A 19,563-nucleotide genomic window follows, 5' to 3' on the forward strand; every position below is an offset into this window, starting at 1 on the left:
AGTTTTCTAGAGGGTACGCCAAAGACACACTTGGTTGGGTTGAGTTTCCAGGCGAAACTTACGGAGGCCTATTCAAGGTTTCTCCAAATCAGCTATGAACTAGTCTTGGCTCTGGTCTTGACAACGACATCATCGACATAAGCTTCAACATTGCGATGTAGCTGATCAGTGAAGCACAGCTGTATCGCATGCTGGTAGGTAGCACTTGCGTTCTTCAACCCAAAAGACATGGTCCTGTAGGCGTATGCCCCGTATGAGGTGATGAATGTCGTCTTGATTTGGTCTTCTTCATTGAGGGCTATCTGATGGTAGCCTGAGTAAACAATCAAGGAAGGATAGCAGCACACATCCTGTTGTAGAGTCAAATACTTGATTGATGCGGGGCAGCCCAAAGGGATCCTTCGGACAGTGCTTGTTCAGATCAGTGTAGTCGACGCACATCTGCCACTCATTGTTGTTTTTCTTCTGGACGAGTACAGGGTTGGCCAACCACTCGGGGAGGTAGACCTCTTTAATAAACCCTGCTGCGAGTAGTTTTGCCATCTCTTTCTTGATGGCTTCTGCTTGTCCGGGGAGAAATGTTGTAGTCGTTGTTTCTATGGTATGGCTTTGGATTCAACTTTTAGTGCATGCTCGATCAACTCCTTGGGCACCCCTGGCATATCTACTGGTTTCCATGCAAATATGTCTCAGTTGGCCTTAAGAAAGTTGACGAGCTTGAGTTCCTATTTGTCATTCAATCCAGCTCCGATAATAGCAGTTTTGGATTCATCTCCCTCTTGTAGCTAGATGGTCTTGGTGCCATCGTCTCCGGCTGGTTTTACCGACGACTGGCTCGGCTTCTTGGAGGGCATCGAGTCCTTGTTGAGAGATAACTCCTTAGCGGCTGCGAGTATCTCGCTCACGGAGCTTGATACTCCAATGCTGGAGGCGTGGACAATTGCCTCCTTGTCACACTCGAATGACTTGAGGAGGTCCCCGCACAGGGAGAGGACTCCTGTATTGCCCGACATCTTGAGAAGTAAGTAGACGTAGTGGGGCACAGCCATGAATTTGGCCAGTGCTGGTCTTCCCAAGATGGTGTGATAAGAGGATTCGAAGTCGGCTACTTCGAACTTGATATGCTTTGTCCGGAAGTTTTGCTCTGTACCGAATGTGACAGGAAGGGTGACCGAGCCAATTGGTGTAGAGAAATTTCCTGGGACGATGCCATAGAAGGGAGCTTTGCTTGGCGTGAGCAAGTTCATGTAGTTGAGGCCCATCTTCATTATGGTGCTAGCAAAAATCAGGTTGAGCCCACTTCCACTGTTGATATGTACTCGAGTAAGCTTAGATCCTTGCATGACTGGATCAAGTACTAGTGGAAATTTTCCTGGTTCAGAGAAGCTAGTCCTTTGATCCTCCCTGGCGAATGTGATAGGGACCTTGCTGTACTTCAAAGGCCTCTGAATTGCAGGCTCGACGGAAAGGGTTTCCCTTAGCAGCAGCTTTTGGGCACGTTTGGAGAACCTTGGATCTCCTCAGAATATGACGTTGACCACATTTTCATGCTTCTGAAACCCACCAGGATCTTTCGTGTCATCATCATCATCCTTGTTTTGCTTTTTCTTGGGTGCATCTGGCAAAGGAGACTGGAAGGACTTGCAGATGAGTGTACACTTGAACATCGAGTGATTACTCTTAGGGTGGAGCAGGCACTTCTTTTTGTGCAGGATCTTATCGAACTGATCCTGGGGCTTTCCAGCTTTCATACCACGCGGACTGCGATCAATAGGCCCGACGACATCGTCTGGCTTGCGTTTGCGCGCCGGGTCCCGCTGGTTGCTGTTGCCTCCATGATCATTATTACGTTTCCCATTGTTGTCGTTGTTGTGGCACGGGAAGCGGTTGCGCTTTTGTTTCCTCTTCTTCTGCCCACCGCTGCATCATATGATGTAGTTTTACCACCGTGTCCAGGCAGTTTCATCCGAAATCACAGTAGAGTGACTGGGTGGTGATGCCATCATGGAAATAGTGGATGACGTCCTCGTCGGAGACATTGGTGATGGTCGCCCTTGTGTCGAAGAAGCGCTTGATGTAGGACCTGATGGCTTTGCCAGGCTCTTGTTTGCACATTGCAAGAACATGGCGAGTAGCTACCCGGTGTAAAGATCCTTGGAAGTTGTCGATGAAGGCCTTCTTGAGATCCTCCCATGAGTGTATGGACTCGTGCTTTAAGCTCTCCAACCAGGTGAGAGGCGCGGGTTCCAGAGCCATGGAAAGTAGAGGACCTTGGTATAGGTGCCTCCTCCTGCAACATTGATAGCGGTTGAGTATAAACATAACCATTGAGTAGGATCTTGCTTACCGTCATACTTTTGGATGTTGGTGGGTTTGAAATCCTTTGGGTAGTGGACGTTGTCGGAGACGCTGCTGAGGGCTGGAAACCAGTCAGAGTTATCTGCGAGATGCGCTTGGCGTCTTGCATTGATGATCTCCTGCATGTCCACCCCGAAATGGGCTACTTTTTCATGGTTGTGGCCGCGGCTATTGTTGCGGTTTATTTTGTACCTTGGAGCTTGGTTAGCTGCAGGTTGTCCTCCTCTGGGATGCAGGCCGCTAGCGACTTCTTGCTCTTCTTGTACCCTTTGATTTTGTTGTGGACGACGATGGCCGCCTGGAGTGCGACTTGCTTGCGGAGCTGCTGACGCAATAGCCCTGGATCGAGTACCGCAGATTGAGGACAAAGGGTTTTGTCGCTCAATTTGTTCGACAGCGTTGCGGGTGAGCTGGATTATGCGCTCTGTCTCTGGATTTCCTAGCAGTTGCATGAGGCGCATAGTAGCTTCTGCCATTGCAGCAATGGGAGTGTTGGAGACGGCATCTACTTCGTTGTCAAAGTCTTGATTGAGATCAAGCGGGTTAATACGAGCGCATTCAGCGTAGCTTCATCCTCATCTTGTGGGGCATTTGCAGTCAGATTATCCTTCGAGATCTGATATGGGGTTTCATTGGGGTCGTGCTGACTGAGGGCGTCTGGGTCTAGTGGATTCTGGATGATCACAGAGATCTGATGCTCTGGGTGTAACTTTCGAGATCTGACCCGTAGTCGGCTAGTTCAGTTCCCCTAGATCCAGTTTCACATATGGGTGTAAGGGGGGGGTACCGTGCTGGAACGGTAGGTCATCGATGCTGGCAACTTCTCAAAGGCTATCGAGTAGTTCTGCAGGTGAGTGACCATGGCAGGACTTGACTTGGAGCTTTGCCAACACATCAATGATAAGGTCCAGATTGTCATGAGATGACTCTCTGAATCCGAGTACACGTCGAAAACATGTGCCTCCCGACTAGCGGTGGCAGACGAGTTCTTGACGTGTGCGTTTTGATCCAAGCTAGCTTCATGAGAGGAGTAGATGGATTCAATCATCCACTGGTAAGCAGACGAGGGGTTGCGCAACCCAAAGATAGTTTGAACAAGGAGAGTCCCAACTTGGGTAGAACTCGGGTCGAGATTGAACTGAGTCCGAATGGAACTCGAGTTGTCGTCGAGTTTCTGTTCGATCTCTTTGGCGAGGTCGGGAAGTAGCATGTCGCCGTGATCATCCTGTAACGAACATGGCACCATTTATGCCATTTTGAGTTATTTTGGTGATTGTATGACAACACAATCAATGAGACTAATGATTTTGTTGAGTGAACATTTCTAGATCCCAGGAATGAAGTAAAAAGGCCATACAAAGCAAAACACGAAGAAAGAACTCAAAGAAACGCTGAATTGGAAGAGTTCTACTGAAATCAGTAGCACCGGAAGAACCGATGCCTATAGCATCGGTGCATCCGATGGTTGTTGGAAGATCCAACGTCTTGGCATTGGTGCAAGACTGAGCGCCTCTGGAGATCAAGTGAAGAAAGAAGTGAAGCACCGGTTGAACCGACAGTGTCAAGTCAAGCATCGGTGCATTCAACGTACTACGTTCCAGAGACGATGTTAAGTGCCTAGGAGCCAAGTCTTCAGCACCGGTTTAACCGATGGTGCATCGGAGCACAGCGTCGGTGCAATGACGTCAGCAGAAGTGGGAGGTCCACCGGCTAGTCCTGGCGCTATGTGTGACCGGTTTTAACCGATGCCCTATGCATCGGTTTAACCGATGGTCCCTAGAGTCGCTGCAACTGTGTCAGGAAGCCAACGGCTACTTCAGTTGCTGTGAGTGACCGGAAGAACCGATGCCCCTGCACCGGAAGTTCCTGTGGCAGAACCGCCTAAATTATCCCGGCTCAAGTGCGTAAACCATCACCATAAAGGCAACATTAGCTTAAACGCACTTCAAACGGAACAATTTTTGGTCTGTCGGGTAACGTCCCGATACAACCACCGATTCTCGGATCGAACAAGCATACCTCGCACGAAGGCGAGTCCAGAGATATTACAACCACAAATTTTACAACACAGGCAAGTTCAGTAGTGATTACAAAATAGTTCAAACCATTATTACAAACCAACTTAAGTAAAACAGTTCTACAAAACATAATTATAAGTTCAGAGTCTAAACAGCGGAAGATGAAACACGATTTCTACAACACGTCGCCAAAAGTATACCAAGCTAGCCCAAGCCGGGTATCACTCGTCATAGCCATTGCCGGCCGAAGACGTATCCCATTCTACGGACCAGCCAGGAGGCAAAGCGCAAGGATAGGTCAAGCTAGCGCTCTGATCCTCAAAACTCATACCTGAAAAAGGATTTCAACAGCAAGGCTGAGTATTCTAATACTCAGCAAGACTTAACCGACAACGGGTATAAGTAGCCCACCTTAGCTAGACTATGCAAGGCATTTGTAAGGCTCTGGTTTTCCTTTGCTGAAAAGCAATAAAGAGTAGGTCCTTACTTTCAAGTTTTAGCTTCAAGATTCTAGTTGATTAACCATTCTATGTAAGCATCTACTAACCAAACATGGTGGAACTTCTAAGCAAGCATCAAGATTAATAAGAATATTGTTGCTCTTATTACTCTGTGTGGCAAAGAGATCAAGCAGTCTCATTTCATCGTGAGAGGCGGACGATTCTGAATCGAAATTCAACCTTGCAAGGGTAACCTAGCACACACGTCTGGAATACCGTCGGGTCATTCCCAAACAACCGTTAACCTTTCTTTCCGGCTTGTGGATAGTGCCACTCTCCCCGACTACAGGGCTCCAAGGCCGAACCTTGTCCCTAGAAGTCGTAGTGTTGCGCAACATATAATAAAACCTATCCCTACTGAGAGAGTGGGAGGTATATCCACTCCCCGGTCCAATCGGCTACTAGGCTTGCCGCGTACCATATTTACGGCATGTGACTAGTACTTTCAAAAACTTAACCAGCACTACCACACACCGCGACCTTAGCAAGTTCATCAACACAGACGGGGTCTCACATAGGACATAATATCGAACACAACCCCGTCCGTCGTCCTTATATTGATAACAGAAAGTAACAAGCAATTCCTATAAAGCTCGCGAGTGACAGGCAACCACTCGACTTTTACCGTTCCTATAAGCTTAGCAGATAGTCGAACTTAGGTCTAGTGTTCAGTACATAGGTTCCTAGGATCATGCATCTAGGGTTTCAATTCAAATCCTAAGAACTGTAAATGCACAAGTAAGTAACAACAGTAAATGATAATAATTTGAAATATAGGTTATGTCCGGGGCTTGCCTTCTCGGTAATTGCTAACTATTTCAGCGCTAGGCTCTTCCGAACTTTGGTTCGGGGCTTCAGTTAGTTCCGCAGTGTTCACTTGAGTTTCGAGATCACCTCCGTCAGATTCCGGGATCAGCTCGTACGTCCCGTCCGATAAGGCAGTCGTGCCTATATGCAATGCAAGAACAACATTAAAAACAAACATGGGTAATCGTTTATAGAGTAGTTAAATAACAAATTTAACTACACAAGGCATTATGATCAACAGCACAAAAGAAGTTAACTAACTTCACAAAATGAGTGGTGGTGATTTTCCTATACAAGTAAGTCATGGTTTGTAAATAAATTAACAAATCAGAGTACAAATAGTACTAAAATCTACCAAAATTACCCTAAACAGAACGGGAACAAAGTAATCTACCCTGTAAAAAATCATGCCAAGACATTTAACCATTTAAACACAAAAAATCATTTACTACGATAACATCTAGAACAAGCAAGAATTACACAGGTCAAACTAAAGAAGATCAGAAGCTCAAAATTTAACATGAGATCTACGCAGGGATGATCTAGCTACTGTGAATTTTTCATGATTTTATCTACATAGAATTTATTCTGATAAAATAAACAAAACAGACATCAGTTTAACAAAAATCAATTTTAACTACTGATCTAGCCATGAACTGAAGCTTAAACTTCCTGGAAAAACTAAACTACTCAAAAAGAACATGTCAAAATAAAATCATGATTTATTACAAACAGAAACTATTTACCATAAATAAAGTGTACTAGACAAAGATTAAAACAAATAAATAGCTACACAAGAGAACTGACCATGAAATTTTTATAGAAAAGCTAGTGTTACATAAGTAAACTACCACCAAAATTTCATAGCAATATCAGCTTTCAAGCACCAGATAAGAAAAAGATTAAACATCTAGTATTTCTTTATCTAGTGACACAAAACCATTTATACAGCAAAAACTTGCAACTAAAGCCTAACATATTATGGTTCTACTGCATAGAGCTCTTCAAAAGGATTCCAAAACATCAAGATTTGCTATTTTACGAATTTTCTATGAATTGATCTAGAATTTCAAAGTTCACTGAAAATATTACAAAGCAGCCCCTACTGGCACTATTCATCTGAGTCTAGGCCTATGCAAATAACCCCCTGGGTTTTCTTTCCTTTCAACCCGAGGTCCCTGGGCCGGGTCAGAGAGGGGAGGCGGCGGTTGACCGGCCGTTTCCCGGCGAGGGGCTCACCGGCGGCGAGAGGGGAGGGGTGCGTGAGCTTCACGGGTGCAAGGCGCACCTCTGGGTGGCCTAGGGTTGCGCGGAGGGGCTCGGAAGCGGCGGCTCGGCGGAGCAGGGCGGGTCAGCGGCGGAGGCAAGCGACGGCGAGGGTGCTCCGGTGAGGTTCAGGCGAGGGGAAGTGGCCTGGGAGCTGCGCGAGGTCGAGGCGGTGCTAAAGGTGGGGGCTGTAGGGGTAGAGCGGGTCTGGGGTGGCGGCTCCGCGGCGGGGTGAAGCTCGCCGGCGTTCGGGGTGAGCGGCGGCGGCGTTCTGGGGCGTGGGGTTAGGGAACTGGCTAAAAGAGGAGGGGAATAGAGCGCGGGGCTTCTTGTAGTGCTCAGGCGCGCGAAAGATCGAGAGCTGGGCCTCGGGTTTGGGCTCTCCACGGCGGCGTCGCGGTGGCGGCCGCCGGGGAGGTTCTGGGCTCGGCGGGGGCGCGTGGCGAGGGGTGGGGGCTCCAGCGCGAGGCAACAGGAGGGGGAGGAGCTCGCCGGCGACGCGTGGGAGCCAGCGCACGGCGAATTGATGGCCGGGAAAGCCGGGAAGGCGTCGGCGGGCGGCGCTGTCGGTGGCCGGCGGCGAGAAGCAGAGCAGAGAGGGGGAGATGGTCATAAGGGCGATTTTGCAATTTCCAAAAGTTCCAGGGACCTTTCTGTAAACAAGCAATAACTTTTAAACCAAAGCTCAAATGGAAAAGTGCCCAACATGAAAGTTGTTCAACTTTTCAAGATCTACAACTTTTATGTTGTGCAAAAATTTATTTGACCAAAGATTCAAGAGTTAAAATTAAAATCGTTGAAGGATTTTTGAATTCCAGGAATTTTGTCTTTTTCAAAGCAATTTCACTTCAAATGTAGACCTTTAAGCAAAATTGACTACCATGCATTAAATGCACTGAAATTTTGCACAAACACCCTCCACTAAAACTATAATTACACAACCTATTCAACACAACTGCAGAAAGGACCTTGCATAAAATCATAATTACACATATACCCTTTCATAATTACAAAAAGATCCTTTTTAAGCATTTCAAGCACATGATGCAAAGCAAACCTACACCATTACTGTGCGGACACTTATTTAATTACTGTGCAAACACCCGGGGTGTTACAGCCTTCCCCCCTAAAAAGGAATCTCGTCCCGAGATTACAGGAAGAAAAGGGTGCAAAGAATTGGTACCTGGATTGGTTCTAAGAAAGTCGGGAAAGTTTCTTTGAAGAAAATTTTCAGTTTCCCAAGTAGCTTCTTCTACCGTATGCTGATTCCACTGGATTTTGTACATTTTAACTTTCTCCCTTCTAGTACTTCTTTCTTTTGTGTCAAGAATCTTGATTGGATACTCCGTATAAGATAGATCGGATTCAATTTCGATATCTTGTGGTTCAAGGATTTCAGTAGGTACCCTGGTGCACTTCCGAAGTTGTGAGACATGGAAGACATCATGAACGGCGGCCAACTGAGATGAAAGACGAAGTCGGTAGGCAACGGGTCCACAAGTTTCGATAATTTCAAATGGTCCAATGTATCGGGGTGCTAATTTTCCTTTTAAGCCAAAGCGTTGAACACCTTTAGTAGGAGATACTCGCAAATATACAAAGTCTCCTACCTCGAATTGTAAAGGATCTCTCCTTTTGTCTGCATAACTTTTCTGTCTTGATTGAGCTGCTTTAAGATTAACCTGGATAATTCTGACTTGCTCCTCTGCCTCCGAAACTAAATCTGGCCCAAAAATTTTGCGTTCTCCAGCTTGTGACCAATTCAAAGGAGTTCGACACCTTCGACCGTATAATGCTTCAAATGGTGCCATTTGCAAGCTGGATTGATAGCTGTTATTGTATGAAAACTCTGCCAGTGCTAGGCACTTAACCCAATTCTTGCCGTATTGAATAACACATGCTCTCAACATGTCTTCAAGGATTTGATTGATTCGTTCAGTTTGCCCATCTGTTTGTGGATGATAAGCCGAACTACGAATCAATTTTGTTCCAAGGGATTCCTGCATTTGCTCCCAGAAACGTGCTATAAACTGAGGCCCACGATCAGAAATAATCGTCTTTGGAATGCCATGTAAACGAACAATCTGATCGAGATAAATCTCTGCGTACTTCTTGGCAGAATAAGTGGTGTGTACTGGAATAAAATGAGCGGTCTTGGTGAGTCTATCAACGATTACCCAAACAGAATCATGCCTATGAGGAGTAATGGGTAAACCAACGATAAAATCCATACTGATGTCCTCCCATTTCCAGGATGGAATAGATAAAGGTTGGAGAGTACCAGCTATTTTCAAGTGACTAGCTTTAACTCTTTGACAGACATCACACTCAGAAACATATTTAGCGATCTCTCTTTTCATTCGAGTCCACCAGAAATTTTGTTTGAGATCATGGTACATCTTGGTACCACCAGGATGAATCGAGAATTTTGAAAGATGTGCTTCATCAAGGATTTGCTTTCTAAGCTGATGATCCTTAGGTACCACCAGTCGGGATTCAAACCATAGAACTCCCCTATGATCCACTCTGAAACATTTATACTTTGCTTCTCCTTGTGATAACTTTTCCTTGATGACCTTGATACCCTCATCATGTAATTGCCCCATGATGATGCTATCATGAAGTGTAGGCTCAAGGGATATATGGTTCAAACTTCCTTGAGATACCATTTCTAGGTTTAACTTCATCATTTCCTGGCATAGAGTTTCATTGAATGGTTCTACAGATAGACAGTGGCATTGTGACTTGCGGCTGAGTGCATCCGCAACCACATTAGCCTTTCCTGGATGATAGTGCACTTCTAGATCATAATCCTTTATCAACTCTAGCCAGCGTCTCTGCCTCATGTTGAGATCAGCTTGAGTAAAGATATATTTGAGGCTCTTATGGTCAGTGTAAATATTACAGTGAGTTCCCATAAGATGATGTCTCCACATCTTAAGAGCGTGAATAACAGCTGCTAATTCCAGATCATGGGTCGGATAATTCTTCTCATGATCCCGGAGAGCTCTTGATGCATAAGAAATAACCCGGTTGTCCTGCATAAGCACACAACCAAGTCCCGTACCCGACGCATCACAATAGACATCAAAAGGTTTAGTACTGTCCGGTGTAGACAATACTGGAGCGGTAGTTAATCTTGCTTTAAGAGTTTGGAAAGCTTCTTCACACTTATCATTCCAAACGAACTTCACTCCCTTCTTTAATAACTCCGTCATAGGCTTGGCTATTCTGGAGAAATCAGTAATAAACCGACGATAATATCCAGCTAAACCAAGAAAACTGCGAATTTGATGAACTGAAATAGGAGATTCCCAATCCATCACTTCTTGTACTTTAGTTGGATCAACAGATATACCATCACTGGAGATAGTGTGACCTAAGAATTTCACACTGTCCAACCAAAATTCACACTTGGAGAATTTGGCATAAAGATGATGATCTCGTAATCGTTGGAGAACGATACGCAAATGTTCAGCATGATCTTCTTCATTCTTGGAGTAGATCAAGATATCGTCAATGAAAACCACGACGAATTTATCCAGCTCCGGCATGAAGACTGAATTCATCAAGTACATAAAATATGCTGGGGCGTTGGTAAGACCAAAAGACATAACCAAATATTCGTATAGTCCATATCTGGTAGAGAAAGAAGTCTTTGGAATATCACAAGGCTTGATCTTTATTTGATGGTAGCCAGAACGAAGATCAATCTTAGAGAAAACCTTAGCTCCAGCTAACTGATCAAACAGAATATCAATGCGGGGAAGAGGATACTTGTTTTTAATAGTGACCGCATTGAGTGGTCGATAATCAACACATAGCCTCAAACTATTGTCTTTCTTCTTCACAAACAGGGCTGGACATCCCCAGGGTGAAGAACTGGGACGTATAAAACCTTTGTCAAGAAGGTCTTGGAGTTGGACTTTCAATTCTGCTAATTCATTTGGAGGCATTCGGTACGACCTCTTAGAAATAGGGGCGGTACCGGGTTGAAGTTCGATAACAAACTCGATGTCTCTATCAGGAGGCATTCCAGGTAAATCATCTGGAAATACATCCGCATACTCCCACACAATAGGGATATCTTCAAGTTTAATTCCTTTTGCGGCATAAGCACAAGAGTTAATATACTCTCGTTGGGGTAGATAGAGTATGGTGGCTCCTTGATGTGGTGAATCTATCTCGACAGCCCGGGAAGAGATATCTAATAGCACTTTATGTGTAGTCATCCAATTCACGCCTAGAATAACATCCATGCCTTCTAAATTTAGCAAGATCAAGTCTGTCTTTATCAATTTGCTACCCAGCTTAATTGGCACACATCTAGTGATTTGATTGGAAGCTATCTTCCCACCAGGGGTTGTTATCATAAAAGATCCCTTAGTATGACAAAAATCCAATCCTAATCTTGCTCCAAATTTGGCACTTATAAAACTATGTGTTGCACCAGAATCAAATAATATGACTGCGGGTTTATTGTGGATAGAGAAAGTACCCGTCATTACTGGTGCTCCTGCTGGAAGGTCTGCAAGAGTAGTGAAATTAACTCGCCCTTGCCGGACTTGCACCATTTGCCTCTTGCCCTTGCCCTTGTTGTTGTTGTTGTTGTTGTTGTTCTGATTAGGGTTTTGCCCTGGATTATTCCTTCTGGGTTGTGGACAATTCTTGGCAAAATGAGAAGCACTGCCGCAGTTGAAACATCGATTATTACTATTCCCACTATTGAACTGTGGGGCATTCGGCCTTGGGCTAAACTGCTGCTGTTGCTGTTGCTGAGGCACTGGAGGTCTGAATCCTCCTTGTTGCTGAGGCGGCCTAAAGACAAACCTACCCACTGGGGCATTTCTTTGTGGAGGCCTAGGTGGAGTATTTTGCACCAGGCGATACCTCGGTGGCTGGGCACTCGAGGGTCCCGTTGGTGCCTTCCGCTTTTTCTCAGCACGATGTGCAGCAATACAATCTTCCTGTGTAATGGCCATATTAACCAGCTCATTATAGGTATTGGGCTGAACCAAGTTTAAACGTTCTTTGAGCTTAGTATTGAGGCCACGACGGAAACGATCACGTTTCTTGGCATCAGTATCAGCATGATGACCCGCATATTGGCACAGATGATTGAAGGTCTGTGCATATTGAAGAACAGTGCGGGTTCCCTGATCTAGAGCCAAGAATTCATTCAACTTTCTTTCCATTAGTCCATCCGGAATATGATGTGATCTGAATGCAGTTCTGAATTCCTCCCAAGATATGATATGTTCAGCAGGCTGCATTTCACAATAATTATCCCACCATATACGTGCAGGACCGCGAAGCTGTTGGGCGGCAAAGGGGGCCTTGTTCGCATCAATACATGGTACCGCTAACAAAGCAAACTTGGAATTGATTGTACGAAGCCATGCATCGGCATCCAATGGGTCATCAGCTTTGCTGAAAAGTGGAGGTTGGGTACCAAAGAATTCCTGGTAACCCGCTGGTTGTGCCTCCCTTCCTCCATACTGTTGGCGTGGCTGATTTTGTTGCCCTTGGACTAGCTGGCGAAGCAGCTCTGTTTGCATGGCCATTAACTCGGCCAGATTCGACGGGGGTGGCGGTGGTTGCTGAGATCCACTGCCAGTTTCACAACCAAAGCCATCAGGCGTTCCGCGTGTATGACCAACCATCTGTAATCATGGAAGACATCCATTAGATACATATTTCTCGCTTCCAAAATCAATGGTACATGCAATGATCATACATTTGGATAAAACAACATCAGCAAAAATGTAACTAGATGCGGTGTAGCACAATGTGCACAACACATAAATGTGCAACCCACAAAAATTAAAACTGGTCAGCTGCTAGATAGCTTCATGCTCCATCGTATAAAGACTCAATGCTGAGAGCAAAGGGTAAAGGAAATAATCTATCAATTCGCTCTTCCTTGCTATGTGCTATGTTGCTAAACAACAGAGATCATAGAAGGGGTTGGACTAAAATTTAGTCTCACAGATTCAACATGCTAACATTTGATGAACACATATGCCACAAAAATTTGCAACCTCTTGTATTCATCAAAGGGCGTGAAAAATGCACAAATAAAGAGATTTGCTAAGTAGAAGATTATTATTTCCAAACTGGTAGTCGCTACTTATATTACATCCAAAGCAGCCTTGTTCTTACAACCTAACATCGCTTAACCTTACCACATATAATACAACAAGTGGTACTCCTCCCTAAGGCTATTTTACAATAACATCTTCCCTATATACATATGCTACAACAAGAGAACACAACTATCTAGGACAAGTCTAAGACGCCTAGAAGTCGTCGAGGTTGCCCACAGAAGAGGCACTGCCGGAAGAAGAGTCGTCCGGCTGAGGGTTAGGCTCAGCAAGTGCGTGCTCTGAATCTAAGTCAGATACTCCCTCAATCTCCTCTGGGTCCTCCTCTGCTGCTGCAGGCTCAGCTGGGGCATCTAGTTGCTCCTGGAGCATACCAACATGTGCTAAAGCATCAGCCCAATCTGCTTGCAGCTCATTCACCTGTGCCTGAAGAAATCCGATAACTGTGTTGCGCTGCTCTATCTCAGCACCATACTCCATAGCCTGATGCTCAAACTGTGCAATAGCAGTGTCCCTCCCAGCAACGGCATCCTGAAGTCCCCCAATCTGAATATCCTTCAGACGAAGACCTCGCTGAAAACTCTGGGCCAAGTCTATCACCTGGTCCATGTGTCGCTGCTGAAGTATCTGGTAGTGAGACTGGGCATTCATATATCTGACTACTGCCTCGATAGTCTCATCCGCTACATCTCCAATCAAGTGCCCAAAGTGTGTGACCCTGAACAGCCACTCTGCATCGCCAGTACGGACTGCTGGAAACAAACCAATAGGATATGCTGCTACCTCCTCGGGGTGGTGCTCACAAAAAGTGGTGATAGCGTTGAGAGCTGCTTTCTCAAACGCATCCACAAGACGATACCCAATCACCTCAATCTCAATCGGTGGCCACTCCAAGGTGGGGTGCTGAGGAATGGTCATCTTAACTCTGTTCTTCTTAATTCCATCCTCCGAAAACTGGCGTCCCGTGTACTGGGGTGGATCTGGGTAGTGGAAGATACGAAGTGAATCCCAAAGAATCCTCGGAAAACCCTCCCAGTACAGACAATCGGTATGAGCATTTCCCTCCTCATCCCAAAAGATCTGGGAACAAGTCGCCATCTGAATCAAAAAGGATTCAAATGTGAGTAATGCAATTATCTCAAGACTTCTCAAATAAAGCTTTAAGAAGACTGCGGTAAAACAAATGTGATTCTAATTCACAAGATGATATGATTCCAACTCAAAGAATAATAAACCACAATTGGTACTGGTTCATCATTTGAGATTCTAAGGAATGAAAAGATCCTTATAACAACAAGATGGGGCTTAGGAGGAAGGCATGACTCGAAACCATATTTTTCATCCAAGGAAACCTATGCATTTTACAAGTATGCTTCTAAAATCAGAGTTTCACTCACTCATGGTTTAAGCACACTAACACTTATCTTATAAGGATTCATACTAGAAATTCCTTAACAAGCTCATGTAGCAACTGCAAATATTATGAACCAATTAAACATCAACCAAATATGTATGCACTTCCTAACCGTCCTCACAAGATAGACAATTGCCCACTATGGTTGGGCTTACGGGGTTAGCACGGTGGTATACATAAATACGGCTCTCCCTATATAGCTAGTCGATACATTCTAACCGTTCTTATCTTAACAAATCGCGGTTAGTGTTCCTGCAGAAGATTGACAGAACATAAATATATATCCCCAATGAACCTTTCATGCCAGCACTCATGAAAGCGTTCCCAGACATTACCGCTCACTATAGAAGCGGCAGCCATACAATTTCCGCCGTATGGCCAACGTTAACATACGCTACTTAGTGGCGTATTCACTTATTCCTTTACTCCCAATATAGTCGACCGAGATCGGTATATTGGCAGCAGCTCAAGTAAGTCACTGCTTGAGCGCAGCGTTCGGTTCGCATCACCGACGGGAAGGTCAGACTCCCTCAGCTGACTGAGTACACTTTACTCCCAATATAGTCAACTAATAGTCGGTATATTGGAAGCACCTCAAGTAAGCCACTGCTTGAGGGCAGCGTTCGGCTCGCATCACCGACGGGAAGGTCAGACTCCCTCAGCTGACTGAGGATCCTTACCATCTTACCTCACGTAGGTGCGTCGTTACAAGAATTAAGAGTTGCTTGTGAGTATGGTTTGACAAAATGTAAAGTGCTGGAAGTCAGATAACATAAACCATACAAAAAAATAACCACCTAGTAATTCCCATAAATTCCCTAGGACTTTACGTTCTAAACACAACTCTTAACGAATCCAACGTAGTTTTCCGAAATTCTTTATGGTTCCAATTTTATATGGAAAACGATTTTTAAGGTTCCAACACCTCTGGTATATGCTTGTAGCTCTGATGCCAGCTGTGGCAGAACCGCCTAAATTATCCCGGCTCAAGTGCGTAAACCATCACCATAAAGGCAACATTAGCTTAAACGCACTTCAAACGGAACAATTTTTTGTCTGTCGGGTAACGTCCCGATACAACCACCGATTCTCGGATCGAACAAGCATACCTCGCACGAAGGCGAGTCCAGAGATATTACAACCACAAATTTTACAACACAGGCAAGTTCAGTAGTGATTACAAAATAGTTCAAACCATTATTACAAAACCAACTTAAGTAAAACAGTTCTACAAAACATAATTATAAGTTCAGAGTCTAAACAGCGGAAGATGAAACACGATTTCTACAACACGTCGCCAAAAGTATACCAAGCTAGCCCAAGCCGGGTATCACTCATCATAGCCATTGCCGGCCGAAGACGTATCCCATTCTACGGACCAGCCAGGAGGCAAAGCGCAAGGATAGGTCAAGCTAGCGCTCTGATCCTCAAAACTCATACCTGAAAAAGGATTTCAACAGCAAGGCTGAGTATTCTAATACTCAGCAAGACTTAACCGACAACGGGTATAAGTAGCCCACCTTAGCTAGACTATGCAAGGCATTTGTAAGGCTCTGGTTTTCCTTTGCTGAAAAGCAATAAAGAGTAGGTCCTTACTTTCAAGTTTTAGCTTCAAGATTCTAGTTGATTAACCATTCTATGTAAGCATCTACTAACCAAACATGGTGGAACTTCTAAGCAAGCATCAAGATTAATAAGAATATTGTTGCTCTTATTACTCTGTGTGGCAAAGAGATCAAGCAGTCTCATTTCATCGTGAGAGGCGGACGATTCTGAATCGAAATTCAACCTTGCAAGGGTAACCTAGCACACACGTCTGGAATACCGTCGGGTCATTCCCAAACAACCGTTAACCTTTCTTTCCGGCTTGTGGATAGTGCCACTCTCCCCGACTACAGGGCTCCAAGGCCGAACCTTGTCCCTAGAAGTCGTAGTGTTGCGCAACATATAATAAAACCTATCCCTACTGAGAGAGTGGGAGGTATATCCACTCCCCGGTCCAAACGGCTACTAGGCTTGCCGCGTACCATATTTACGGCATGTGACTAGTACTTTCAAAAACTTAACCAGCACTACCACACACCGCGACCTTAGCAAGTTCATCAACACAGACGGGGTCTCACATAGGACATAATATCGAACACAACCCCGTCCGTCGTCCTTATATTGATAACAGAAAGTAAACAAGCAATTCCTATAAAGCTCGCGAGTGACAGGCAATCACTCGACTTTTACCGTTCCTATAAGCTTAGCAGATAGTCGAACTTAGGTCTAGTGTTCAGTACATAGGTTCCTAGGATCATGCATCTAGGGTTTCAATTCAAATCCTAAGAACTGTAAATGCACAAGTAAGTAACAACAGTAAATGATAATAATTTGAAATATAGGTTATGTCCGGGGCTTGCCTTCTCGGTAATTGCTAACTATTTCAGCGCTAGGCTCTTCCGAACTTTGGTTCGGGGCTTCAGTTAGTTCCGCAGTGTTCACTTGAGTTTCGAGATCACCTCCGTCAGATTCCGGGATCAGCTCGTACGTCCCGTCCGATAAGGCAGTCGTGTCTATATGCAATGCAAGAACAACATTAAAAACAAACATGGGTAATCGTTTATAGAGTAGTTAAATAACAAATTTAACTACACAAGGCATTATGATCAACAGCACAAAAGAAGTTAACTAACTTCACAAAATGAGTGGTGGTGATTTTCCTATACAAGTAAGTCATGGTTTGTAAATAAATTAACAAATCAGAGTACAAATAGTACTAAAATCTACCAAAATTACCCTAAACAGAACGGGAACAAAGTAATCTACCCTGTAAAAAATCATGCCAAGACATTTAACCATTTAAACACAAAAAATCATTTACTACGATAACATCTAGAACAAGCAAGAATTACACAGGTCAAACTAAAGAAGATCAGAAGCTCAAAATTTAACATGAGATCTACGCAGGGATGATCTAGCTACTGTGAATTTTTCATGATTTTATCTACATAGAATTTATTCTGAGAAAATAAACAAAACAGACATCAGTTTAACAAAAATCAATTTTAACTACTGATCTAGCCAGGAACTGAAGCTTAAACTTCCTGGACAAACTAAACTACTCAAAAAGAACATGTCAAAATAAAATCATGATTTATTACAAACAGAAACTATTTACCATAAATAAAGTGTACTAAACAAAGATTAAAACAAATAAATAGCTACACAAGAGAACTGACCATGAAATTTTTATAGAAAAGCTAGTGTTACATAAGTAAACTACCACCAAAATTTCATACCAATATCAGCTTTCAAGCACCAGATAAGAAAAAGATTAAACATCTAGTATTTCTTTATCTAGTGACACAAAACCATTTATACAGCAAAAACTTGCAACTAAAGCCTAACATATTATGGTTCTACTGCATAGAGCTCTTCAAAAGGATTCCAAAACATCAAGATTTGCTATTTTACGAATTTTCTATGAATTGATCTAGAATTTCAAAGTTCACTGAAAATATTACAAAGCAGCCCCTACTGGCACTATTCATCTGAGTCTAGGCCTATGCAAATAACCCCCTGGGTTTTCTTTCCTTTCAACCCGAGGTCCCTGGGCCGGGTCAGAGAGGGGAGGCGGCGGTTGACCGGCCGTTTCCCGGCGAGGGGCTCACCGGCGGCGAGAGGGGAGGGGTGCGTGAGCTTCACGGGTGCAAGGCGCACCTCTGGGTGGCCTAGGGTTGCGCGGAGGGGCTCGGAAGCGGCGGCTCGGCGGAGCAGGGCGGGTCAGCGGCGGAGGCAAGCGACGGCGAGGGTGCTCCGGTGAGGTTCAGGCGAGGGGAAGTGGCCTGGGAGCTGCGCGAGGTCGAGGCGGTGCTAAAGGTGGGGGCTGTAGGGGTAGAGCGGGTCTGGGGTGGCGGCTCCGCGGCGGGGTGAAGCTCGCCGGCGTTCGGGGTGAGCGGCGGCGGCGTTCTGGGGCGTGGGGTTAGGGAACTGGCTAAAAGAGGAGGGGAATAGAGCGCGGGGCTTCTTGTAGTGCTCAGGCGCGCGAAAGATCGAGAGCTGGGCCTCGGGTTTGGGCTCTCCACGGCGGCGTCGCGGTGGCGGCCGCCGGGGAGGTTCTGGGCTCGGCGGGGGCGCGTGGCGAGGGGTGGGGGCTCCAGCGCGAGGCAACAGGAGGGGGAGGAGCTCGCCGGCGACGCGTGGGAGCCAGCGCACGGCGAATTGATGGCCGGGAAAGCCGGGAAGGCGTCGGCGGGCGGCGCTGTCGGTGGCCGGCGGCGAGAAGCAGAGCAGAGAGGGGGAGATGGTCATAAGGGCGATTTTGCAATTTCCAAAAGTTCCAGGGACCTTTCTGTAAACAAGCAATAACTTTTAAACCAAAGCTCAAATGGAAAAGTGCCCAACATGAAAGTTGTTCAACTTTTCAAGATCTACAACTTTTATGTTGTGCAAAAATTTATTTGACCAAAGATTCAAGAGTTAAAATTAAAATCGTTGAAGGATTTTTGAATTCCAGGAATTTTGTCTTTTTCAAAGCAATTTCACTTCAAATGTAGACCTTTAAGCAAAATTGACTACCATGCATTAAATGCACTGAAATTTTGCACAAACACCCTCCACTAAAACTATAATTACACAACCTATTCAACACAACTGCAGAAAGGACCTTGCATAAAATCATAATTACACATATACCCTTTCATAATTACAAAAAGATCCTTTTTAAGCATTTCAAGCACATGATGCAAAGCAAACCTACACCATTACTGTGCGGACACTTATTTAATTACTGTGCAAACACCCGGGGTGTTACAGTTCCGATGCCTACACAGAAAGCTGCTAACGGCTACAAACAGCTAGTTCGACTTGGAGGCCTATATATATGTGCTCTCCCGGCCATTTGAAGATTGTTGGAGTTACTGCACATCCCACACACACATCCAAGAACACCTCCAAGCCATCCAAGAGCATAAAGATCAAATCCTTAGTCCTAAGCACAAGCTTTGTGAGTGTTAGTGCTAGGTTAGCTCTTGAGTGAGTGATCAAGCAAGGTTTAGATCCTTGTGCTGTGGTTCTAGAGTGAACCAAACTTGTATCTCGGTGCGTCGGCA

General features: G+C 45.0%; 1 protein-coding gene across 1 annotated transcript; it reads right to left on the reverse strand.

Moving 5' to 3' along the window:
• Positions 1 to 785: 785 nt before the first annotated feature.
• On the reverse strand, positions 786 to 1,343 carry LOC120662494. Its single transcript, XM_039941630.1, has one exon. The coding sequence runs from the start codon at positions 1,341 to 1,343 to the stop codon at positions 786 to 788; it is 558 nt and encodes a 185-aa protein (XP_039797564.1).
• Positions 1,344 to 19,563: the final 18,220 nt, after the last annotated feature.

The sequence above is a fragment of the Panicum virgatum genome, chromosome 2N, assembly GCF_016808335.1.
Source record: "Panicum virgatum strain AP13 chromosome 2N, P.virgatum_v5, whole genome shotgun sequence".
Taxonomy (NCBI): domain Eukaryota; kingdom Viridiplantae; phylum Streptophyta; class Magnoliopsida; order Poales; family Poaceae; genus Panicum; species Panicum virgatum.